General features: G+C 40.8%; 2 protein-coding genes across 2 annotated transcripts in view; one reads left to right on the top strand and one right to left on the bottom strand.

The window, feature by feature from the left end:
- Positions 1 to 3,734: 3,734 nt before the first annotated feature.
- Positions 3,735 to 16,838, top strand: PLCXD1 (phosphatidylinositol-specific phospholipase C, X domain containing 1). Its single transcript, XM_009882111.1, has 6 exons — positions 3,735 to 3,870; positions 7,310 to 7,446; positions 10,729 to 10,857; positions 12,002 to 12,157; positions 15,692 to 15,875; positions 16,546 to 16,838. The coding sequence occupies exons 1-6, from the start codon at positions 3,759 to 3,761 to the stop codon at positions 16,836 to 16,838; spliced, it is 1,011 nt and encodes a 336-aa protein (XP_009880413.1). The 5' UTR covers positions 3,735 to 3,758.
- Positions 16,839 to 19,067: 2,229 nt separating this feature from the next.
- The window catches only part of GTPBP6 (GTP binding protein 6 (putative)), a 9,913-nt gene continuing 2,466 nt past the window's right edge, over positions 19,068 to 26,514 (bottom strand). The window contains exons 3-10 of the mRNA XM_009882120.1: positions 26,291 to 26,331; positions 24,810 to 24,940; positions 24,001 to 24,071; positions 23,396 to 23,554; positions 21,821 to 22,029; positions 20,274 to 20,422; positions 19,812 to 19,964; positions 19,068 to 19,347 (exon numbers count right to left, since the gene is read on the bottom strand). Of these exons, the coding sequence (XP_009880422.1) occupies positions 19,206 to 19,347; positions 19,812 to 19,964; positions 20,274 to 20,422; positions 21,821 to 22,029; positions 23,396 to 23,554; positions 24,001 to 24,071; positions 24,810 to 24,940; positions 26,291 to 26,331 (1,055 nt within the window). The 3' untranslated portion in view covers positions 19,068 to 19,205. The remainder of the gene's footprint in view (positions 19,348 to 19,811; positions 19,965 to 20,273; positions 20,423 to 21,820; positions 22,030 to 23,395; positions 23,555 to 24,000; positions 24,072 to 24,809; positions 24,941 to 26,290; positions 26,332 to 26,514) is intronic.

The raw sequence follows: 26,514 nt of genomic DNA on the forward strand, positions 1-26,514 counted from the left end.
CGCGGTGGCGCCCCTGCGCCTGGTGGTGGTGGTGGTGGTGGGAATCGGGGGGGTGTCTCTCGGCTCGGTGCTGGCTGTGGCCCCGGGGGTTGTTCTCGTCAAAACGTTTCCTGTAATTCCCCCGACGGTCGGTAGCTTCTGGGTCGGCCGCAGCGAATGTTTTAATTATGTCGTCATCATCATCTTCATCATCGCCGTCATCATCAAAAATTCATTAATTATATCTCCCCGCCGGGATTGCATGGCGGTTGGCCATCGCCCAGCGCTGCGGGCTGGCGGGGCTGCGCGTGCGAGGCACGCGTTGGGCACAACCTGGGTGACATCCCACCTGATGCTGGCGACGTCCTGAGGTCAGGGGACCCTGATCTCTCGTGACTTTGCACCTTTGCGTCTTTTATTGCTTCTTTATTGTTTGTGTTCTGGTAGAGTCCTCGAAATGGAATTGCTGCCCACACTCAGACTGTCCAAGGTCGCGTCACAAAGCTGGCGTGGACCAGGGGAGCGAGGGTAGTTAATCATGGCAATGTGTGTAGGGTCAACTTGCCCGTCTGGAAGGGGGGAATAAAGACACAGTTCTCCTTTGCAAAGTTTAGGATTTAGTCATGAGAGGTTATAATTTCATTCCTCCAGGCAATCCTCGGTTTCTACCTGAAGGATACCCCACATCTGAAGCACAAGGTAGCAGCTGAGTTGGGAGGTGGTGGTGTGAGCATCTAGGGCATGCATTGCGCACAGGATTAGGCCAAGAATCTGATCCAGTCACTTCTGTGTGGGACTTGGTCAGCGGACAGCCGTGGTGCTCCTGCTCCTGCCACCAGTGGCTGCCATCCCCAGCCTCAGGGTGCTGTGGAGGGAGGTGGGAAGAAGAGAAGGACGAGATGCAAATCTCTCATGTGTCTGTGTTTGCAGGACTGCAGCATGACTTGGTCTTGCTGTTTCTGCTGGCTGCTGGCTTTCCTCAGGCCCAGCAGAACATTCCTTGTGAAGTGTCCTGGTCCCGCAGAGACTGGGGAGTTGATGGCAGCTTGTGCCAGGCTGAGAACCTGCTGCCCTGTGGGTTTTGGCCGGCCAACGCTGAGGGTCCGTTGTACAGCCCAGCAAAGCCAATGGTGGCGCTTGCTGCCTCCGTAGGGACCCCCTTAGCATGGGCGAGCGCTGGGCTATCCTGACCCAGTGCTGAGCTGGTGTAAGGGACTAGCATGGCAGAAAAACAGCTTTTTTTTTGTTAGCTGTGGGACTGTGCCCACGTTAGCCCAAGGGAGGCGATGAGAGCACATGGTGGGAGAAAAGGTTGGCAGCAGGTAAACCTGCACGCTCAGTCGCATCCCAGGAGTACTGTGGGTACAAAGGAGATTGTGCCAGGCCAAGGTACCACTGGCTGGTGGGGCGTACAGGGGGGGCTGCATGCCTGCTCCAGGGGGGTGTGAGTGGCTCTGGGGAACAGAGGAATTAGGCAGCCCCACAGGCTCTGGAAAGGGAGCTGTGGATCCCAAGGAAATAAGGAAAAGCAGTGCTTATAGTTAGATTTCTAGTCTGTACAGCTTCAGAGCTGGGGAAGGACAAAGACTATCCAGACTTTTGCAACTGCTAAATAGCAATGTGGTTTTAAGCATCTACAGCCCCTGTCCACGCTGATGCTACGTGGTACGTTGGGTAGAGCAGAGCAGCCCTGGGTGAGCAGTGGTGTGTGGTCTGAGGAAGCAGGAGATACAGCGAACAGGGGCAAGATTAGCTGCAGACGTTTGTTGCCTGAGCAAGGGGCCTGCAGGAGGCAGAAGCTCGGCATGTTAAATTGCTGAGCCAGAGGATGGATGAGTTGATCTGCCTGAGATCTAAACTTCTTTCCAAGAATAAGAGTACCAGATGTGGCATATAGAGATCATTTCCTTATGTAGGACAAAAAGATCTGCACCTTTTTTTCCCTAAATAAATCTGTGGGAGTTTTTCCACTTTGCCCATCAAGTATCTGTTTTTTAAAATGAGGAGACAAAAGGAGCAAAAGAGGGTTTAAACCACTTCTTTCCTGCATACACAATGGCCTGGTGTATACGGATAACCTCAGAGGTAGCTGCTCTTCACCAGGAGGAAAGCCCCAAGTTACGCAGCAGACACGTGCAGCTTGTGTCACTGCGCCGGGGGTGTCTAGGCATTCCCCTCAGTCAACACGGTCCCATTCTTATCTTAACTGGGGCGGCTGTACTCAGAGGGACCAGTTCAAAGCCACACCAAAGTCACAGCAAGGCAGGCTGGACAAGTGATGCTACGTGCATTGGCAGATATAACAGCAGGTGGTGTCTGTTATGTGTGGTATGGACATAAAACTTAAGAATGTGGTTCCTAAAGTTGCCTTTCAGATGGCCCTACGGGACTGCCAAAAAAAAAGAAAAAAATCTATTGCACTGTGTTTAAGGAAACCACAGTTTCTTCTTATAAACAGCACGGATTACTTGTAAATCCAGAAAAAACAGCCATGTCCCAAAAGCAATCCAAAGAAAACTTTGCAGAGAAGCAATCTCAGGAATGAATGTGCCAAGATGCAGCAAAAGGGACCAGGGACCAGTAAGGAAGTTTGGCAAAGCACAAAACCTGCACAAATACATATCTGACTGCCACTGCTGTAGCAGACAAGAAGGAATCATTCACAGTGACAGCTTTTTTAAAAAGGATTTAAAAAGGTGTACTGTTTATATAGGTAAACACTGTGCCATGATTAAAAAGAAAGGGTCCCACTACATAGCTGTGAAAAAAATAGCTAAAGCCTTGAAAACAGTGAAAAGGAAGGATGGCTTTCATCCTCAAAAACACCACCTGAACTTCAGGAGCATCCTAGAGAAAAAAAAATAGCATGGAGAGCTCATCTTAATGTTCTGCATCATCCTGGAGAACATAAAATGAAAATTGAACAGGATAATTCTAGTGGGCCCTGGCAATGGCCATGATTTCTCAGCTCAATTTCACCCACTGGAACTCCTGCGTGACCATTGCAAATTTTGCAGAAGATCCCAGAGAGGCTTGTATCCATGAAGAATGGTTCCAGAGTAGTTTTCAGGAAGGTCCAACCAAACTGAAGTGCTTGTGATCATGGGCTCGGTAAGGGTGATAAGAACAGACATCAAGAGATCTTCTCAAAACAGGGAATAGGAAGACAGAAGTTTGCCTCTTTGCCCCCAGAAGCCAGCGTGATCTGAAAATCCAATGTCCTGACATCCCTGTCAAGGCGTTTCATAGAGGTATTGTTGTGACAGCTGAATTGATGCTTTGAGGTAAGTGTTCTCCAGGGGCCTGAGGGTCACAGACCTGGCCCCTGTCCTGATCCTGCCATCAGTCCCACTGCTGTGCTCCTGAGGTTGCAAAGGGTCAGAGAACAGACGACGTTTCCCCCTGGAGGTGGGTTACTCCTCATGATGTCGCAACTGCCAATGTAGATAGTAATTTCTCCATACCAATGAAGTGGCGCATATTTGTCTTGGCTCTATTTTTTCTTTCAAGCTGGTCAGTTTACAAGCCTGAAGCTGGAACCCTCTCTTGGCATTGTGCTGGGAGACGATGTTATCAAAAAGCGGTGTATGTTGTGGCCGAGAAGCTCTTGACATTTTGCTGCAACTACTTGAGTGAAGGATTGGCATTTTATAGCACGTATAAATCCGTTCTGCACAGGTGCAATGGCATTAATTCAACCACAGTATATACAATGGTTTATTCTTCTTCTTTTCTTTTTCCCTGCCAGAACACCCTATGAAGTCCTAGAGAAGGCACTAATGGAAGGCCCTTTGCAAACCTCCGTTCATGTGTGCCATGAAAATGGTCAATGGATGTCACGATTACCAGAGAAGCTCTGGGATATTCCCCTCTATAACTTAGCTCTTCCAGGTAAAGATTAACTTTTGTTCTCCACTGTTTTGTTAGTGTGTCACTTAAGCATTGGAACATCCTGTTTGTCCCATTTCAGGATGGCTACATTTATTATTTGGGTCAGTGTGTGGGAGAAGGGCTTGGGGCAGGGTTTGTGTGATGTCTGCCTGTATGCGAATACTTATACTCTATAATGTTTGGGGTTTCTTGAAGGGGAGGGGGGAAAAATGATTTTATTTTCTTTTTATTGAGGGAAAGAAAGAAAGAGGGACTCTTTTGCAGTCCCTGTGCATCATCTTGTCAGGTCAGTGTTAATAATCTGAGCATTTGCTTATGTGGGCAATGGTGAGATTTTTCTAATTTGTTCTTGCCACTTCCTACGTAATAAAATGTTTCCCAAAGGAGAGAAATAACATTTTACCTTATTATTTTTTTCTTTGTACTGTTTAAAAGAGGTTGTGAAGGTATGAAAAAAGGAGGATGGAGACTTTTAGTTAACATAGGTTTTTATTAATGTAGAGTGTGCCTTTTCTGCATTACCCTGCTCACAAAACTGAATTTATCCTATTAGGGGTAGATACAGCTGCGCTATAGCTGGTGTCCTCATTGGTATTTCATTCAGACCTGTGTATCTTTAGCCTTTCTTTGAGCATATTATTGCTTCTCTCTCTGCCTTGACTAGATGATTTTAATTTTTTTTTTTTCTATTCTTTCCTCCTTCTGTCCAAAGAAGTTAAGGCAGAACTTGTTTTCACTGGTGTGTAGGGAGGCACTGGAGGACTGTCAGCTCTTGGGTGATACTCTTTGCCTCCACAGTGAAAATGGTACCAAAGAAAAGTCTAGCCCATGTTTTCTTTCACACATGTAGATGCGACAGGTAGTTTGGGTGGAAAGCGGCACAGCACATAGATGAATGTTTTGCGTAGGCTCCGGGATCGTAGGTTAACTTTAGCAAAGACATATACTTAGAGATAGTGGGAAAAATCAAGTCTTGTCTTCAGTGGGTGGAGCCCTGGTAGGACCCAAAAACTGTGGTTCATATTTATTTTTTTTTCTTTGCCCCTCATGAACTAATAGAGTGTGGAGTTTTGATTAAAATTGAAAGCCAGAAACTTATTTCATGGTGACTTTTTGGGTATGTAATTTAAATTGATGTTAACTTCAAAATAACTGCACTTCTGTTTCGGATAAAGTCTATGTTAGAGAATGTCAGGACAGATGCTATAAAAAATTCTAGATTTCTTATTAAACCATCAAGAAGAGAAAATAACTATCTATCTTATGACAGAAGAAAGAAGGTAATATTCTCCTCTGTTTTTTTTCTTTCTTTTTTGTTCTTCTTGCAAAAATCCTTCAAAAAGTCAGTAGCGTGCTCAGTGGTTTGTTTTTTTTTTGGTGGAAAAGGAACTATATTGTTTCTAAAAAGCTTTCAGAGTGGTGTGTCTTGGACATTGTAGAAAGCTGGGAACCTGCTGATGTGTGCCTTTGACTTTCTCTTTCCATAATGGTGATCTTGTTATGCTTGTGAATGTTTGTTGTTCTCGTGAACATGCCTGCATGGAGAACAGGCAGGAAGAAAAGAACAGTTGAAGACAAGCCCATTTAAGCAAACATTGGAGAACTTTTTACGGAGCATTGCGGGCTATTAGCTTGGAAGATTTTGGTGGCTGTCCAGCTGACCTATGAAACTGGTCTAGCTCAGGTCAGAACAAAACCAGATCAAGATCAACCAGGTCAAGACAGCTCTGGCAGGTTTTCAGAGGGAGCAGTGACTGGGGGAAGCCCAGTTTGGAAGTGGAAGCTTATCTCAGATAGAGAAGAGGCACGCAGGGAGTGTGAGGGAGTGCATTCTGAGAGCACAATGAGGAGGCAGAGGCAAGTGTCAGTAATTAGCATTGGGTTTGCACAGTGCTGCTGGGGAGACATTGCTTCAAGCTCTGGAGCTACCTGGTTTGGTGCTAGCTCACTATCTTTGCGTCATATTTGGTGTGTCATAGGTATACTCGTCTTCCTTTGGTTACTCTAACTCACTGACATCACAAGAAGACACCTAAATGAAAGGTTACTATCCATTTGCTGATTGGCATCAGTGGGTGCAACACCCATCGATGGAATCCTGTTCACTTCTCTCAGACTTGGATTTGGTCCATGAGTGTTTAATGCTTTAACTCTTACATCTTGTAAGACAAACTTCTTGATTGCACGCCCTCATCATCGATCTTCCAATAAGCTTGATTTCCATGTTTAAAGCAGGAAAATAGACAGAAACCAGATTTTAAAAGGAAAAAAAATGAGTGTTATTGACAGTTTCAAAGAATTTTCTTTATTTCAAATACAATCTCATCCTTTTCCTTGGCTACTAGAAATTTTGCCATTGGCACCAGTAAGACTGACCTTTCAAGGAGGCAGTTTCTAGCACCAGGTAGCAATTTGTTTAACAGAAGACTTAAAACTAATTTGAGATGCAAATTCCTTGCAGATACTCTGTAAAGATCCCAGCAAGTCAATTTACCAAGTTGTTAGCTTTTCTTATTGATGCTTTATAAAATTAGAATAAATAGTGGAACAGAAAAAGCTAGCAAAATCACTGGTTGCCTGTCCTGAAAAAATTGTGAATTGCAACAAGAGTTTCTCCTAAATGTGATACAAGAGACATGTCAGATTTATTAAGACTTCAAAGAAGTGAAATATTTGGGCAGGCTGTACTTGGCTCTGATGCTTACCCTGCCCCTATGGATTTCCTTGTGCTGGAAAGAGTCGGGTAATTTTTGAAGTCTGTGAAAGGTGGATCTTGTCCATCTATCACATGTAACCTTAGGCTTGGATTTGCCTCTGAAACCTTCAAGCGCCCACCTCTTATGTTGTTTTTGTAAGGGATGTGGGTGTTTATTTCAGGAGGGCATTTTTACCAGATATTTAAGATATAAATGCTTAAAGTGCCAAGTTAGAAGTAGGTCCAGTCAAAGGTGTAAAAAGATGAATTTCTGCTTTGAGTCATATTTTCCTGTGCAGAGATGATGGGAATGGAGTATGAAATCCTGCATTTGGACAACTCTGGAAACAATATAAATTCTAGACAAGCTCAACCTTCAGCTGTTTATTCACTGAAAAAAAGTGGGTTTTCTCATCAAGATAATTATTTCAGTGGAAGATGCTAGTTATTGTGGTTTGAGGCAAACAACAGTGATGTGTAGTTTAGATGGGGACGGCTTTATTGAAAAGTCTGAATACCTTCTGTTCACGAGGATTTCACGCTAAGCTTATTTATGTCAGGTGAGCAACCTCTGTAGAAGAGCCCACATTTTTGCCATAACTACATAGGCTGTCAGCAAAGATAGGTGTGTGATTTGGAAATGGGGTTGTGTATCAGGTGTGTGCACACAATGTAACCATGTATTGTGGTGCTTGAGTAGTTAAGAAATGACATTTTCTGTACATTTATTTTTGTATTCTACAGGGAGTCATGACACTATGACCTACTGCTTGGATAAAAACTCTGCTGTTAGTGGCAACGAATCCAAGCTGGTGAAGTTCTTAAACAAATGCATGCCCTGCATTGTGCACCCCATTATCATGAAGTGGTCTACAACACAGGTAACTCTTGTCTCGCGTTCCCGTCACGCCTGGGCAAAGCTGAAGCTGGTGCTGCAGTGCTGAGAGTGGTCACACTCTCCCATGTGCAATGGAAGAATAGCCTGCTGCCCAGAAATTCTGTCCTGTCATGGGTTGCTGTGCTTGGGTGTCGTGGTTTAGCCCCAACCAGCAACTAAGGACTGCACAGCTGCTCGCTCAATCCCCCACGGTGGGATGGGGGAGAGAATCAGAAAGTTAAAAGGGAGAAAACTTGTGGGGTGAGATAAAGACAGTTTAATAAGTAAAGCAAAAGCCGTGCATGCAAGCAAAGCAAAATAAGGGTTTCATTCACAGCTTCCCACGGGCAGACAGGTCTTCAGCCACCTCCGGGAAAGCAGGGCTCCATCACACATAATGGTTACTTGGGAAGATGAACACCACCACTCTGAACCTTCCCCCTTCCTTCTTCTTCCCCCAGCTTTTTATTTTTGAGCATGATGTCACATGGTATGGAATATCCCTTTGGTCAGTTGGGGTCAGCTGTCCCAGCTGTGTCCCCTCCCAACTCCTTGTGCCCTCCCCAGCCTGCTCGCTGGTGGGGTGGGGTGAGGAGCAGAAAAGATCTTCACTCTGTGTAAGCACTGCTCAGCCATAATGAAAACATCCCTGTGTTATCAACACTGCTTCCAGCACGAATAGAAAACATAGCCCCACACCAGCTACTATGAAGAAAATTAACTCTATCCCATCCAAAATCAGCACGTTGGGGTATGAGATCGGTGCCTTATGTAGCAGATCTTTTGTGGGGAAAAAGCATGTAGGTGAGGCAGGGGTGATACATAGACAAAGATGTTGATTAAAGCTGACCGCTTGCTACTAGAAACTCATGTCCTTTTTCACATGTTTATTGTTGTTATAAATAACATTTAATATTACTGTAATCAGAAGAGGTTTTCTCTTGCACTTTGTTCACAAGGTAATGCTTGTCATTTTTACTATCACTGTTATGTGAGATGTCAGTTGTTTTCCCTATCTACATTGTGGAAATATTTCACCCAGCAGCAAAGACAAAACTCCTGTTGAAGGGAATTTTCTTTTTCCATAAAGATTAAGAGGATGAAGGTGTGCTCCCTCACGTAAGGTTTAATTTTTTACAATATCTAAATATTAAGCTAGTAGGTATCTCTTTGTTCCTCACAAGTGTATGTTAAGGACAAAATTGGGGTTCATGATTTAAGCTAGAGCTTTTGAAGATTTTTCTAAAGAAAAGACTTTCCTGGCATCAAAGAGGTACCAAAAGTCTTTTCACGTTTGTTCTTATTGAAGGAGTGGTTCATTATTGGGGAATTAAAACTATTTTATTGAGAAATAGCAATAATTATGCCTAGGCTGCTTTTGTTGCGTTTGAGCAGCCCTGGCAAGTTGGAGCCTTAGACACTACCAGATATCGAATATGTAATGGCAGTGTTGAGTTGACGTGGAAAGGCCCTCGCTTGGCACAGTGCCTTGTGTTGAGCTGCTTTTTACTCTGAAGCCAATGAAAGATTTAGATACCTCCTAACTTGTGGGTTGCTGGCCGGTGAAGTGACCCCATTGGTGACAAACAAGCTCCTTGCATCATTATAGTAATTTTCGGGTCCAAACCCAGTGTGCTGAGGGGGATGTGGCCTGGCACTGATGGGAAAGAGGCACGCCTGCGATCCTGCCCCTCCTTAGCTCTGCGGTGCTCGAGTTATCTTTGCGAGGAGGTGACTCCACCCGTTGGTATCCAGAGCAGAGATCAAGGAGCCCTACCAGTGGTAGGACCCACAGGTTCCTGGATGGCCCAGTGCCTAGGAGGTCCTGCCTGGCTGTTATGGCTGTTAGTCTAGAGGCCCAAATCTTTCCCGCGCAGTGGCTGACGTCAGGTGTGGAACTTCCAGTCGTGCCCTGGATGTCAATGTGAGATTGCAGCACTGGGCAGCATCGCCCCCAAGGCTTCCTCTTAAACTTTGCCCTTGGGGGCAGTGTTCATGCTGCCTAATTCAGTATCCAAATCCAGGTGACTAACTAGGGAGTCTAATTTGTCTAGTCATGCAGTCAATGGAAAGAAATGAATTCATCCAAAGGGCAGTTCAGGGCAACTATTTAATCTGGCGCTCTTTCTGGCCATAAAGGTTATATATGACTTAGAGCCATATGTATTCCCATCTCCAATGTGCTCCAAGCGAAGGTGGGACTTGGGCACAGATCGCTCCTTCAACTGCTCCAGCCTGGTGGAGCCCAAGCAGGCAGAGAGGGAGCTGCTGGCCCCAGCCATCGCACCACCCGCACCCCAGGGCTGGGATGCTCCCCAGCCCTGCAGCTCAGGCACAGCCTGGGGAGATTAAATTCCCGTCCTCAGAACAGGAATTTAGGTGGTTGAAGCTAGGTAGGGTGAACATCCTGCCATGTGTGGAAGCTCTGTCTCAGCACTGAAGCTATGAGTGTGGTTATTGAGACGCAACACCTGGTATTGATTTAACTTTCGGTGAATCCTTTCTGACATAAATCAGTGCGCTGTATTCTTTCCGCAAACTAAAAGTGTTGTCCATACAAGCAGGTTGAACTGAGACAAATTAGCATTTAAATGTATTTAATTAAATTGATTCTATTTCCTTATGCAAAGAGAGCTTTGATATAGATAAGAGACATATAATTTGGGACTTTTTGCTCCAGAAACTCAGCTTTGTCACCTGTTCCATTCAGCCCTCAAATCCAGTAGGAGAGGTCCAAAGGAAATGGAAATAAAGGAGCACCTCTGTTTTGTAGGACTCCTACGGGTTAATTCAAACTTTTAAAGAGACTTTATCCTGAAAAAGAACAATAGCCAGTACTTTTTTCTATTTTTGTTTTTCCTTCTGTTGGGGATGAATGAGCTCCACAGAGACACCATGATAAAGTCTTTGATCTAATAAAATAAATACAGCATTTCTAAGGTGCTGATCCTGCAATTTTTGTTCATACAAATAGTCTTGTGAAGAGCAATTTTGTCTTTATGCACAGGTTAATGGATCTTTAACTTTCAGAACACAACAAGGACAGAGGTCTGAAACTAATCTAATCTGTACCTGCAATTTATGCCACAGGGAAATCAGGATCCCTCTTGTCAGAGAGTACAATACTTCACAGTTGTGACTTGCTGCTATATAGTGCCATTTTAAAGATGAAAGACCTGAGAAAAATGTCATAGGGCTGACTTCGTACACCCCTTTCAGCTTTCTAAACTAAAGAACAAATCTCTTCCAGGCTCTCAGGACCTTTGTCTTCTGTTTCACCTTTCAGGTACTGACTGTGACGGAGCAACTTGAGGCCGGAGTTAGATATCTGGATTTCAGGATTGCCCACAAGGCTAACGATCCATCTATGAATTTGTACTTCGTGCATATGGTTTACACAACTGTTACTGTACAGGTATTGTCCTTACCTTTGGGATAGCTATAAAAACAGTGCTGTTTCTTTTATTTGAGAGCCATCGTAATCTGAAAATGCTAGCCCAAGGTTTTCTGAGTAGGTTATTTATTTTCCTTCAAACTAGAGAAAATCAGCAGGGCTGGAAGTTAGTTCCAGCAGCTGCAAGTCAGACTGGAGCATTAATCAATTCTTCATCCTCAAACAGGAGCTGCTGTGCCTTGCCCTCCACTGCCTACCCCCTACCAAGTGTCTGATGTTTCTGGGGTTTATCTTGTGTTGTCCCAGGATGCTACCCAGGGCAATCCTGTTTCCCCAGTAAGGAGAGTATTTATTAAAGAGAAGAAGGTACTAAAAGCCTAATAAAATCACAGAAACATTTTATTTGAGGAAAAAGTATTTCAGTAAAAGACAGAGAGACTCAAGTCTGGATCCCATGACCAAATCACTGTCAGCTACTGTGAAGAAACTACTGTGAGCTGCTCTTTGTGTGTGGTCTGTCACTGTGGAGTAGTTTACATCTTCTTCCCATTTGCTGGGACCAGGCACAGCCAGATAACACAGCTTTTTCTTGGTAGACTAACCGGCTAAACTTCAGTTTCATGCTCCTAAGTCTGAACCCTTCATGCCTTGGGATTTCATGGTGACTGGCATGCTCACGTAGACCATTAGGTGTAGTGCCTGACTACTCTGCTAATTACACATGGTCTTCAAGGAGTTGTTACTGCCCATAACAAATGGGGGGAAACGGGTCCTGTCATGTTTAAGCAAGCGCAGAGCTTTTCCCCGTTCTTGAGTTTGCCACTAACACGTTTGTCCTCAAAGAAGCTTGGGAAGATGGGTTAACTGCTCACCTGCCTCTAGGCAGGAGATTCATGGATATTATCAAAATACAAAGCTGTTAAGTGTAGTGTGCTAGGTCCACATCCAGAGCAAACCAGCACACACCTGCAGAAAGTAGGTTTCCCTGGGGTGCATCTCTCTGGAACACCATGTGGGCTGTCAGATGGCCATCCTCCAGAAACCTACGCTGATTTTCATTACTGCGATTGCGAGTCTACCCTACCCTCAGTGCTCTGTTGGATTTTTATCCTTTCCCCTGCATAGCATAGATGACTTTCTAAGCTGCTGTGACTCTTTCTTGTAGGATATTCTGTGGGAAGTGTTGAGGTGGTTGGAAACTCATCCTCAGGAAGTTGTTATCTTAGCCTGCAGGAATTTTGATGGATTAACCAAGAAACTTCATTGTCATCTTATTGCCTGTATAAAAGAGATTTTCCAGTGTAAACTGTGTCCCAGAAATGTAAGTATGAGGTCCTTTTTTCCTCCAGTAAGAATGATATATTACAGTGAAATCTTTGATTCCAGACTTTTAGATACAGTCTACTTTCACTGTATTTTTAACCTAGGAAAAGTAACATTTGCTGCATCAGAGATAGGTCTTTACGTAATAAAATTGAGGAGATAAAGCAAACCTACATCCCACAGTGTGGAAAAGGGAGTTGAATTTGACTGCCATATCTGTTTTGTTGTGGGACAATAGTAGGGACACAACTGCTATCCACTCACCTGTCTCAGTTTTGTTTAAAAAATAAAAAAAGGAAAAATAAAGAAAAAAAGAAAAAAAAAGGGTTATGTGTGTGTTATAAATATAGTCCATACTATATTTATAGAATTTAAAAAATCCATTTTCTGCCTTTTCACAGCAGTAATTATAAATGAATTTTCATGCTATTTATAATAGTTTAGGTTGGAAGTGACCTCTGGAAATCATCTGGTCCGACCCCACCATGCAAAGCAGGACCAACTTCAAAGTTATGTTGGACTGTGTCCTGTCCATCCTTGAATATCTCCAAGGCTGGAGATTCCACCACCTTTCTAGGCACCTTGGTCCAGCGTTTGACCACTCTCACAGTAAATGTGTTTTCCTTCTGTCTGTCTAACTAGAATTTCTCCTGCTGTAACTTGTGTCTGCTGACTTTCATCCGTTTGCTATGCATCTCTGAGGTGTCTTCTCTGCATCTGCCTGTTAGGTATTTGTAGGCAGCAGTAAGACCTGTCCATAGTCCTTTCCATGCTGAACAGACCCAGGTCTCCCAGCCTGTCCTTGCATGTCATGCTCCAGCCTTTGCTCGTTCTGGTTGCATGCTGCTGGACTCACTCCAGCGTGTCAATGATTTTATTTTTTTTTTGTACTGCGGAACCCCCAGCTGGAGAAAGTACTGGAGATGCAAACCCACAAGTGTTGAATGGAAGAACTACTTCTTCCAACAAGTGTTGAATGGAAGAACTACTTCTCTTGACCTGCTGTCTGTGCCTTTACTAATACAGACCAGTTTGCAGTTGACCTTTGCCCTGGGGGCACACTGCTGGCTTGTGTTCAGCTTGGTGTCCACTAGGACCTCCAGGTCCTTTTCTGCAAAGCCGTTTTCTACCCACCAGCCCCAAGTCTGTCCTGGTGCATAGGGATAATCCATCCAGGTGCAGGACTCTGCCTTTGTTGAGCTTCTTGAGGTTTCTGTCAGCCCATGTCTCCAGCCTGTCAAGATCCTTCTTAATAGCATCTCTGCCCTCGGTGCATTTCTGGTGGCATTGACTTTCTTTCCTCGATGTGAGCTGGAGCTGACCTTTCAACCAGCCTAATATGCTTTCAGTCACACAGGCCTCCAGAAAAGCCTTAATTTAAATGATCAGAAATTATTTGATTGCTAAATTTTAGATGTTGAGATTTTTAGCTTCCTTTTTTTTTGCAAGGTGTGAGAGCTTTTAGTGGTTAAACAATTAACATTTCAAAGATGCATAGGAACAGAGGGTTTTCTCTGGAGATGTGAGGGGTACTGGATAATGATGACCCTGTTTGGGATTCGAATTCAGCCTTTGAAGCTGGTGTATGTATGAGTATTACCATTTCAAAGCATTTTGTACAGCAGAGTTAAAATAGAACAATTCTCAGCAAAACGAGGGGATTCTGAATATTCAGGCCTCAGCTGAATAACTGAGGACCTGAGTGACACTGTTTTATTGTTTCCCCAAATAACCTGAGCGCATAAGTTGTGGGTGAGCAGAGCAATACTGGAGAAGACGGTCAAATTTGCTTTCAGACACATGGCCAGCTCTTAAGAAGAAAGTAAGTTATTAATTGCAAAAGGGGCCAGCTGCTGCTGATAGTTTGTTGAAGGAAGGTGGTGAACGAATGGTTTGAGATCACCTGACTGAAGAATGTTTCTGAGTTGTGTCCAGGGGAGGGAGGAAGGGCCCTAGAGAAAAGAAACGCCAAGTACTGCCCTCAAGCAGGAAGACTTTATTTCTATGGGGTCTGTGAGCAGCACACTGGATCTCACCATTTTTGCAGGTGATACCATTGCGGGTGAGGTAGCTGTGGAGTTTTTCAGGATTGCAGGTTCAGATTTAACATCAAATAACCAAGTGCTTGCTCACTTACTCTAAAATAATCTGGTCCCTGCTGTCTTTCAAGACTGCAACTCTATCATCGTACAAAAGTAAGTGTCAAAGTATTTATGAGGCAACTGCTAAGTAGAGGTCTGTATGTAGTACTGGTACAGGCCACAGCGTGACAACATTACATTGCATTTAAAATTTTAATTGCCTTAACTATTCAAGGTGTCTTCCTTTGATCTGGATTACTAGGGTTTAAAAATCCCTTGTTAGACATTGACAGTTTCATTTCTGCTTTGTTTGCAAAATAGGCACCTGTGCTCATGTACACATTTCTGACAGCTTTTTTTTTGGCTCTTATCCCACACTTTTTTTTTTTAAGAGGTTCCAGCTTTAGAAAGGCAGCTGGAGTAAAGCAAAGGCTTCTGTCAACCATGGATTTTTGTAGTTTGAGTGGCTTGTGTCTTAATTTTGCAGTATTTTCTGACCTAATTGGGGCTCGCACTCTCTCTTTCTTGGATAAAGGAAGAGGGATTCCCATGTTCATTCACCCCTTGGCTCTCTTCAAAGACATACATAAAACATTTTCAACTGCCTTTGGCTTTTATTTTAATTAATAAGTTAATTGGAACATCAAAAAGCCACCATTTCCTTTTCACAAGCAACAGACACAGCTTTTAACCACAACATTCTTAAAAAACCGATACCTATTAAATACATTGGTTTTGCAAATAAAACTAGTCAGAGGGGCTCAATTCTGTCTGATGATAACATTTGAGTATTGGAAAATGTCATTTCGTATTGAAACACTTAGCTGTAACAGACCTGTTTCAGCCGGTCTCTCTGTCTGAGGAGGTGTCTGTCTCAAGTCTTCCCCTCTCTCAATTTAAAATGTCTGGAGCATCCCATTTCCAGACACTTTCCACTTAGAGAAATCAAAATTAACATATCTCTTGAAGACTTGCATTTAGCCTTACCAAGTCTTAAGCAGTTCAGTTTTCAGTGATGGCTACAGTGACGAATTTGGATCATTTGCCAAAAATTATTCCTGCTTCTCCGTGTCTGTATTCCTACAGCTGGGCGTAAGGGCTTTGCCCCCCCTCCTACCTCCTTTCACCAAATGGGCTGTGTCTTTCTCTCCCAACAAATGTTCAGCAGCGGTATGTGCATGGGGATGGTTTCTCGTTACACAGGTGTAAGACCTTGAGTTACGTACTTTACCATAGTTGAATGGTTTGAGGAAAAGGAGGAACCTGCTGAAGTTCCCAGGCCCCTATTGCTCCTGCAGCTTGTAACCCAGCCGACCTGCTGGGCTGTACGCTGGAAAGCTTTATTTGAGCCAAATCTGTGCCTCTCTAGCAGGGTGATGTCACACCTCAGTATTTGAATTTTGGAAACACGGCTGTGTTGTTGACTTCAACCGGGGCATGCTTTCTCTTAGGTGGTGCCGACACTGCGGACCATGTGGCAGCATGGTCATCAGGTGATAGTCTCGTACGAAGAGGACGTGGAAGTGGAGATGCACTGTGAGCTCTGGCCCGCGATCCCGTACTGGTGGGGCAACAAAACTACCACGCGCGCTCTTATCCAGTATTTAGAGCGCATGAAGCGGATGGGCCGTCCAGGTAGGCACAGGGAGTCGCTCGGAGGAAACGAGGGGCAGGTCCAGCAATGCGAAACAAAGAGGAAGTTGGGTGTTTGTAGCATTAGGGGATAGAACCACTTTGTGCACAAGATGCGCCCGTGTTCCTGAGTGCTCTGCCCACCCTTTGCGAGCGCAACATTCATCTTTGGTGCTGCAAATACATGTGTCAGTGTCTGTACATGCACAGACTATATAAATTGCGGCAGTCGCTTCACTTGCGTGACCCCATGGAAAAGAATCCCTCTGCACAGAAGAGCTAGCTGCTGTCCTTCTCACAGGTAGCAGACTGCTTCCTCAATCCAGTGCTTGCTGCTTTAAGCAGTGCTGATGACAAGGGAAATGCATGAGAAGGTTCTGGGGAGACCTTATTGCGGCCTTTCAGTATTTAAAGGGGGCTTATAGGACTTTTTAGCAGGGCTTGTTGCAATAGGACAAGGGGTAATGGCTTTAAACGAAAAGAGTTTCAGACTAGATACAAGGAAGAATTTTTTTACTATGCAGGTGGTGAGACACTGGAACATGTTGCCCAGAGAGGTGGTAGATGCCCCGTCCCTGGAAACTGACTCCACACATGTGGAGTTAATGCAATGCCGAGCAGTTTCTGTTCTCAAAGGAATATTTAATGTGTCACCTTCTGATTTTTCTTTCAGGAAAATTCTTTGTAGCAGGGATTAACCTTACTGAAAATTTAAGGTATATTCTTGTACACCCATTTGGATCGTTGAAGAAAATGACACTCCGGAGTCTTCCATGCTTGAAAATCTGGATAAAGCAGCAGTATCCAGGACCAAAGAAAGAATGTATTAACATCATTGCTGGAGACTTCATAGGAAACAATGATTTTGTCAAAGATGTGATAGAACTTAACACAAAAATTAATCCTCCATTACACTGTCAAAGTAAAGGGGCTGGAACAAATAACATTTCATTCTCAGCTTCTTAATCTGTGGAAAGCTGAAAAGGCTTTGTCTGCATTCCATGTCTCCTGGTTTAAACATCCTGGATCCCATAAAGGTCCAGTTCACTTAAACCAGGGATGTTTTAAAGACTCAGTAAGACAAGTACTCTCAACATCATCAGGGTTTCAAGGCCTTCACAGAAAAGAGAGCAGACTGACCTGACTGAAGTCTCTAGAGAACTACGGTATAGGTATAATTTACTTGGAAGTGCTTAGACTCTGTAGCAGTTGTCAATATTGTGAGTCCCAAGAACTTAATCCTATTTTATTTTACATATGAACAAGAAGGAGAAATATGTCAGTAGCTGCATTAATTATTTTGTGATAAGAATTTATCTGTATTGTAATCACAAATGTATTGTGCACCGCTTGTAACTTCGGTTCTCAGTATTTTATATCGGTACGAAACTGACTTGTCTGTTTTCATAGTTTGTGTTAAATATACAAAAGGAAGAGTTTAAAAATATTTTTGATATATCAAAGATACTGTATTGACAATCCTCTTTGACACAATTTTTATACATACAATAATACATTATTAACATTAAAAATCTAGAAGCAGCTGTACTGTTGTGTACTGAGTATGAGTTTGTGAGCCTGTTTACCAACAGGGTATTCACAAAATTCTTTATGATTTGTAAGAGGTATGTGTATTTGAGCACATCCTCATTTTATCACTCATGCCAGTTCTGCAGTGATGAAGATACCAAAACTAGGCCCCTAGACTGTTTTGGCTGTGGTAATGAAATATGTTTTATTAGCTGTTGCCAAAATATGCCTTACATTGAAAATAAACACATATGAAACAAATTCATTATCTAAACTCAAACTGCTCTAAAAATACAGATTCTTGGCTTCTGTCATACTCATTTGGAGTTTCACAACTGGTCTTTTATTTACCTGTTTTAGTACGTCTATAGTAAGTATTTTTTGCTTATGTAAAAACTGAGGGTTTGATGTTGTTTGCCACTGCATATTAAGCCTCTCTCTCTTTTTTTTTTTTAATGAACCGTGCAATAACAGATGATCCGGAAGGTAAGAGAAGTGGCAAGCATCGGGACTAAAACCAAACCAGGCATTGTATGAAGTTCACTATGCAGCTTCATCAATATACCTCACTTTTTAGATGCACTTTATATGCAAAAGCTGAGTTCAAGTATCTGGCAAGATGTTAATGTCTGCAGGAGTTTGAAATCAACTGCTACTCGGTATCAGGTCAAACTCAGCTTAGACTTCTCAGCATGAAAGGCGAAGATGCTACCTCCTCATGCAATCTCTTGCAATTGCAGAATATGTAGGAGTAAACATCCAAACATTCCATTTATAAAGACTTCCTAAATGCTTTTTTACAGGGCTTTTTATCCTTGTTCTTACCTCTGTGTACTTCATACTGAGCAGTCAATGCAGTTTTGATTTTTTTTTTCCTCGAGTCACTACCTGTTACATTATACACACTCAGAATGTTTTTCTGCCTCTCTATCTATTGTACCCTCAAGTGGCTTGTTACTCTATCTAATAAAACTTGATCTCTTTGTGTAATATGGACTGAAATAGTTTTGCTTCTCCATTCTGTGATACCGATTGTTTTATTGGTTCCCACTAGTAATTCATAACTCAGGTAATGGATCAGGTTTTGGGTTTTTTTTTCTTTGTGAAATAATTTCACACAAAATCCATGGTTTGCTGTAACTTAAGTGTTTTCTCTTTAAGAACTGACACAGTAGTAGGTATTGTGGATAAGTTGTGGTAGGCAAGAAAACTGTATGGGTAAAAGATGTTCACGGGTAAGTTTATTGCTTAAATATACAAATCTATGGGGTTTTTTTGCTTCACCGCAATTAAAACATGGCAGTTATTTTACTTAAGTATGTATTCAAGCAGAATGCATGAACCCATCTGTATTATTTACATACAGCCAACAACATTTTGTTCACTAGCTTTCATTTTCCTGGGGCCATCTGAGACACCTTAACTATAATAAATACTATTTTATCTGAAAAACAGGGTTAAAAGCTCTATTTATATAATATAAGAAACTTGGTACTTTTCTGAAGGTTAATTCAGATGCCATCCAGTGATTTCCATTTGTTTGAGGTCTACAGCTTTTAGCCAACAACTGTTTTAACATTAAAAATTTAGTGCTGTCCTTGCACTTGCTGACAGAATGAAGCTCACAGCTTTTCCTGTTTCCAAACAGAAGTTTTCTCAAAGAGTGTCCCTTTCTAAAATGCATCAAAAACATCAGCTGTGGAAGAAATACACTCTTCAACACCCACCCAGGCTAACAGGTCATTAACTCTATTTCACATCCTCTTATTGAGGTCAGTTTCTTTACCTAGAAAGGATGCAGTTTTATGGCATAAAAATCTTACTGTTAGGAAAGAGGTTTTTGTATCTTCCAAAAGCAGAATTGCCGATTATCACTTTCACCCTGGCTGTGCCGTCTTCAGGGATGACTTCCACTTCCTGGACTGTTGCTTCTTTATAGAGCCAACTGTAAAAGTAAAAGCATATTAGCATCTTAAAGGTATGGCATACTGTGTAAAACGTGATCTTTGCTTTAGGTCAGCATGTTCCAATCTAGGTAATTTAACACTTTAAGATGAAGTGCTTCACTTAACATCTCATTTGCTGTTTCGAAATAGGGTATGGTGTTTTCATATATCTTTCAGATTTGTGTTTTTATCAGAAATCTGGCTCCAGGACCAGTGGCATGGTCTTTCAGGAGGCACGTTTTATTGTACTAACACACACAACTCTGTGAAGGACACTTTCAGAAGCAGACTCTAGGGTATCTAGGGGCTATTTTTTCTCAATAGGTCAGAAATCTTGGCTAATTATCCCTGTAATTCTTAATGCAGATTAAAATTAGTATGATATGATTTGGAAATTTTAAGACATACAAGACTAAGAGTTTCATATTTCTCCAAGTCCTTCTTACAATTCAAAATTATTTACCTTAGCTGAGGTCCCTCTAAGTTGACATTAACTGTCAGAATCTTCTTCCCTGTTGCTGTCAAAATTTTTTTCTCTATTTCTTCTTTCAGCTCTTCTAAACCATGTCCATGTAGAGCAGAAATGGGTAAAGCATTTTCTTCAGTGGGTTTATACCTGAAAGGTAACGATTGCTAGCATATTTGCTCATGAAGATTAGGTTGTGAAAATAATCCAAGCAGAGACAATTTAACTGTGTTACTTTATAATGGCACCTTCCTACAGAGGCCACTTCTTATATGACTCAAGTGATTTCTTTGTAATTAAAAGATAATTAATTCTTTTTAAGACCATAGTTACATATGTAAAAGATTGAGAAACTCTATCAAATGTATTCAGAAGTGTGGGAGCTCTTTTCTAGGCTACTAATTAAAAAGCTTCCAGAGCATAAGAAATGTTTAAGTACACTTAGCATCTCCTGCTTACCTTTCTATCAAATCCACTTTGTTATGAACTTCTACCATTGAGTCCAATAAATGGCTGGGAAGATTAAGATTCTTCAGAACTGATAGAACAGTTGCTTTCTGGAGGACGGTTTCTGGATGAGTAATATCCCTCACATGAACTATCAGATCCTAGCAAGCATCAATATACAAGACAGTTACTTAATGAAACACACCAGTTACAAGTTGCAGAGATTTTATGCTATTTTTGCATTGCTAATTCATATAAAATGCTTTCCTATCCATTAGGTAATACACTGGCAGGTTAACACTGTAAAATGAACTACTAGACTAGTATTAAACCAATACTGTTTTTTGTACCATGATGGAAGAGAAATCTGTAGCAGCTTAGTCTTTCACTCCACGGTGTGTATGAATTGCCTCCAACAACCCTGAAACAAACCCTGTCAATCAAGCTAGTTACAGAATTCAGAGTTCAAATAGTAACTGATCTAATTTTTCAAAGCCAAGGCTGCATAACAATAAGGCTTAAAAAATACTGGAGAAGAAAAAAGAGTGAACTCTAAAAAGGCTTTAGAAGAGTCATGGTTGAAAAACTGTTTCAAAAATGGAGGAAAAAACCCCATGTAACTTGTAATTCTATTTTCATATTCAAAATGCAGAAGATTCTCCTTATCCGTATTTATGATTTTATTTTTTATTATTATTACTGTGCTTCACTTAGAAAGCTTTATACAAAAGTTATCAGTTTCAAGTACATTCACGATCATGTTTTCCATGATAAAAACTAGGCAACCAATTTCAATATTTGCATTCAAAATGTTTCATCATCTTTGCTCCAGATACGGTTTCAAACTCCTGAAAATTACTGAGAAGTAAATTTCTTGCCTTTAACTTAACACTTCAGAATAAGAGACAAATTGGGTAGTTGCAGCCAGTTTTTGAAAGTCTTGTTATTACATGGTGAAGAGTCTAAGCCTCAGAAGCGTTCTGGCATTCAGTTACCACTGAATTCCATTACCCTTGACAGTACAGGCTTTTTGTTTAAATGTCTGCGTATATGCAGCTTTCCAGTTTGATGTAACATGGGAAACTAATGAGAAAATGATTGGAAAAATACATTTACGTTTATTACATGATGCCTGCATCACATCACAACCACCCACTTCTAGTGCTATAGTTAACCTTAAAGTTAAAACCAGGTAATTCCAGAGGCTTTATTTCATTTTTAATGCTCAAGAAAGCTAGCCTCAACTTACCCTGATGTACTGTTTAGGGTTTCAATAAGCAAAATCTGATTTATCTGGTTTACAGATCATGAAGGACACATACTCCAAATAAACCCTTTCTGAAATGTCTTCACATCTATATATTCTGCATAATTTCAAGTGTCAGAAAATTGGCTTATGGTAAGATATTTACCTCATTATCTTAGAAGACTATATACTATAGTCAGCCAGATACTTCACTAAGAACAGCATGCCAATTAACTTCCCCTTTTTTGAAGGGGTGAGGATTATCTAAAAGGAAATTAATTTGAGTTCTCAATTTTCATCATCAACTACTTACTGAGTAAACCACTTCTTCTAATGTAGCTGAAAAGGACTCAACCAGATTATGTGGAAGATCAGTCAGAAACCCAATAGTGTCAACATAAATAACTGCCATATGTGAGGGCAGATAGCCAGCATGGGCTGTAATATCAAGGGTGGCGAACAGCTGATCTCTGGGTTGAAGTCCTGCTTCGCCAGTCAAGGCTTTGATCAAGGTAGTTTTTCCTAATTAAGGAAAAAAAGGACAAGATTTTAATGGCTTGTTCCAAATAAAAATTTAATTTGTATGGCTCAGGTGAGGGGTATTGATGTAACATATCTTTTCAGATCTATTTCACTAATTTAAATCTAGCCTATGATTAGGTATCTATATGGTGTTAGGAAATCCAAAGACAGTATTCACTTTTGTAACAAGGAATTGGATGTAAGGCCAGGTCTGCAAGCTATGCTGTGAAATCACAAGACGCTCAAAGACTGAACCGACCTGCAAAGTGAACCTACCCCACATCTCTCACCTCTAAGACTATCTGAAGGGCACTGCCATGACAGTGTGAGGACTCCTCAGTGCTTCTCTTGTCAAATAAAACAATTAAATATTTACTTGTGAAATCCAACAATAAACAGAAGCACTAATAATATGTATCTTATTAGGTTTATGCTTTTATTAGGCATTTCCTCATGAAGGTAATACTAGAGTCATTTATTTAACTTCAACAAATCTTTCACAGAATTCAGTCATTAAACTAAAGTGCTCAGTATATACCCTCATTAAAGTATTTCAATTATGTGTACAAAATTGTAATATATATATATTTTGTTGAATCTTCAGCTTTACAAGTATGGAAGTATGACATTTAAGTAAAACATACAACGTAATCCAAATCTTTGAGTATATAACCGATAACAAAGTTAGCGCAAGGTAAGTTTGTTTTTACAAAGCTATTGAATAAGAAAATGAAATGGTCTTAAGACAATGTAACCTGAAAAAAGTGTATAGTCCAAAGCCCATTTATGCCTTGTGTATGAATTCACTTGTGTAAGATACAAGAAAAAAAAAAAAACCAAAACCAAAACAAGAAAAACTTCAGCTTTATTTAAAATCTCTTATGAAAGCATCTCGGAGCACTATACATCGACCAATGAAAAGCTACAGCGCTTCTTAAGCACATTTCTCAGATCAACTGCCAACTCTCCTGAACTTTCCGCCTATGCCTCAAGCCTTCCCAGTGACCTAAAACCCCATGTACTTTTCTCCATCTCTCTATCCATTCTGATCAAGTAAGAAAGATTTATATAAAGGGACACTAGTAGTACGGTCTTCAGCACTATATATAAAATCTTTTTTGCATAATAGGTGCTAGGCATTTCTCCAAAACACGTCTTCAAGACTGAAGAAAAAAAATATCTAACTACAAGAAGCATCATTTGCTTCCTAACTATATCCTAACTGACACATACTCATTACACAATTTAAAAACTAATTAAAATATGAAGCCTATTCACACTGAAATGAGATTCTGGCGAGAGTTTCTAATTAAAAATTAGACAATGTAAGCTCTTTCGTGTTACAATTTCATGAGTTTTTGCTTACCACAATTAGTATAGCCCATTACTGAGATAATCGGAAACTCGCGTCTTCTGCGCTGAGTCCTAAGCAAAGACCTTTTTCTTCTTAGTTTCTCCAGGGCATTCCTAATTTTAAGTTCTTTTTCTTTCAAGACACGATTCTGTGTCTCCATGAATGTTTCACCTGAAAAATACAAATGAATAATTGACAGAATAGCCTACAACAGAAACCGTAAACCAAGTGATGTTGTGCATTTGGAAATCAAGTGAGTTAGCACTAGGGCATATGAAGTTATAAATAAGCAACTAAAACTATGTATTCTTGCCTAAGAGTCAGAGTGATAAGTAATTATTAAAGCATATGCTAAGCACTCTAGAATAACCATGTACACTTATGATAAATCCCTGTGGCAGCAAATACTTTGTCCATGGCCACTTACTGAACCACTACAAACCAAAACTTTATTATTTAAGTTACTTTCCAATAAATTTTTGTACGTTCACTTAGATGCAGAACACAAACAGTTTTTCCTTCCAGCCTTCTCCAAACAAAATAAGATGCAATTAAATTTGTTTAAAGGCTATGGAGAAAAAAAAATCCTCTAATTCATAAGAATATTTAGACTTTACCTGAGCCCATGATGTATCTCGATCCACCTCTCTGCTGATCCAGCTGAGACACCTCATTTTTCAGATTTGACCTGGCAGTGGAGTAACACTTAATTAGAAGCAATTTTCTTTAATCAAGCTACCCTAAAATGCCTAACAAATGTGAAGCAGTAGTGATATTCCAGTAGTACAAACAAAACCACTAAATGACAGAGCTCTAAATAAAATCTGCTCACTGCAAGAAGCCTAGCGAAGAAAATCCAAATTTTTCTGACTCCTCAACTGTGGTTTGAAAAAATCATACAACACTCTTAGCAAATTATAATGGCTATTCTGAAATTTCAGAGAGCTAAAGATGCCTTTGATACATCCATGCAACTTACACCCACTTCCACGTACAAATATTTCTATGCGATGTAATGTAGAAATATGGAAAATTCAGAAACAAATTAATGCCTTTAATGCTCCTTGTTTACAGCTTTCCTTACTAAATGCATCAATATTCTATATGGGATACACATATCCAATTCCTACACATTCTTGCAATCCATCTTCCACATTAAAAAGAACCGGGACCTTTTAAGGAGAAATATATTTTGTAAGATTATAAATTGAACACTTTCTGGTTTTGCCTGTCAGCACTGCAGAAGCTTAAAACAATGACATTAGAGCAAATATTTCTATGCTCTAATCAATCACTGAGCATATTATGCAAGCACTGAAACAGTGTCATTTTTATTTACAGTACAGTATTACCATTTTTGTTACTGTAAAGAAATAGCCACTAAAATATATAAATATCAGTATGTGATTTACACAGCTCAAGGTACCTCAGAAGTGGAATTTCGGCCAATGCTATTTGAAGTTTTGCTTCTTTAGTCCGGGCATTACAACGAAAAATGTGAAGTACAACTGTGTATCTGTCAAAGACTTTCACGCTCCAGGCATCTTCTAGTTCTTTCTTTAGCCATGTAAGACAAAATAACTTACATGTTTTCTGTCCCCCCCAGCATCAGTAGATCAGTTCCTACACAACACTACAGTTACTTTGCTGATGGACACTTGAACTCAGAGGGTCTTGGGATTCCATTTCAAAGTATGGGTAACGATTATGAGCATGCAAAGGTAAAATTTGCTTGACCACGAAGAAAGGTGAAAAAGAGAGTTTAGAAGGTAGACCTTTATGTCTAGGCCCATCAAATTCAGTGACAATCCTTCCACTGACTTTAATGGACTCTGACAACAGGTCTTACAGCGTATCTCGGAATCAAGAATCTCGGTGCTTAAGCCCTTGCAAAAAATAATTATGAAATGCTGGTATGTGAAAGAATAGGGAAAACAGAGGAAAAGAAAAAAAGATTACTGAAATTGAAAAAAAAAAGAGAGAGAGGAAAGCAGGAAAATTATTTTATAACCAGCTTCTCACGAAATACTTAACAAAAACCAACCAACCAAAAACCAAAAGACCCCAGTCTTGCTTTAATTCAGCAAAAGACACTTGAATTATGCAGTAGATCCCCTCTGCCATCTCTAAAATCCAGAAGGCTTTTGCTTGATACACATTCTCAAACACTTTCTTGAATCAACCCTGTTAAATTGCTCTTAAGATCTAGATTTGCCAAAAGAAATTTTTTTAGCAAATCTAGTACTGAAAATACTCATACCCTAAATTAAGGAATAAACCCTAGGAAATTGAAATGAAACATTTTCATATTCCATTTCATCAATAAATTGAAGTTCTTGAGAAAACTATCTACTAGAGATATTCACCATCTCTGTTCATTTTATAATCAGGGAAAGCATTTGAAACTACCAGCAAAGCATTAATGTCTGCTTGGAGACTTTGCATGCGCTGTACACCCTGCATGATGCTGTACATGCAAAAAATAATAAAAAAAATTATTTCTGGTTGTCTAAGCATTTCAAAGAGCATCTATAGCTCATGCACCAGTTGTTTTACTGCCAGTGTTAAAAAAAAGCATGCTCTTCCTCTCAACCTAATCCATCCATTTAAAATATAGGTTTTTTTAAGGGTTAGGAATGAAAATTTAAATATTTGAAATGTTCAAATATAAACTTGCTCTGAATTTACACCTCATATTCAAAATACAACATGGCATCCACAGACCTACAGGAAAATAAATACACTCTCCATATAGGTATAGGAACTTGTGCATACAGCTAATTCAAAATGTTGACATTCTTCATAACAAAAGTTGTGTCATCACTTCCATTTTGTGAAGAAGACCTTGAGTAACTTTTCCAACATTTTAAGTAGCGCCAGTGGCAAATGTGGGAGCAGAGTCTATACTAAATGGCTGTTAGGCTGCTGGAAAATTTCATGCAGAAGAGCTAGAAACACATGTATCAACTGGACAAATGCAATAGGAATTAAGTTTCTTAACAACAAAACTCAGTCCAGGTGGCTTCCTATATTACCATTTGCAAATTCAGAGTCAGAACCGACCCTACTTCTCATAACATTAATAGCTTCTGAACAATACTGATGTAAAGAATATGATTTGATATTAATGA

This window comes from Charadrius vociferus, unplaced genomic scaffold (genome assembly GCF_000708025.1).
Source record: "Charadrius vociferus isolate BGI_N301 unplaced genomic scaffold, ASM70802v2 scaffold273, whole genome shotgun sequence".
Taxonomy (NCBI): Eukaryota; Metazoa; Chordata; class Aves; order Charadriiformes; family Charadriidae; genus Charadrius; species Charadrius vociferus.

What these genes read in the sequence shown, in the direction of transcription:
- PLCXD1 (XM_009882111.1), top strand. Translation starts at nt 3,759, where the DNA reads ATGGAAGGCCCTTTGCAAACCTCCGTTCATGTGTGCCATGAAAATGGT. An exon ending in GTAAACTGTGTCCCAGAAAT is followed by an intron (nt 12,158 to 15,691) that starts GTAAGTATGAGG and finishes GCTTTCTCTTAG; the next exon opens with GTGGTGCCGACACTGCGGAC. An exon ending in GAAGCGGATGGGCCGTCCAG is followed by an intron (nt 15,876 to 16,545) that starts GTAGGCACAGGG and finishes TTTTTCTTTCAG; the next exon opens with GAAAATTCTTTGTAGCAGGG.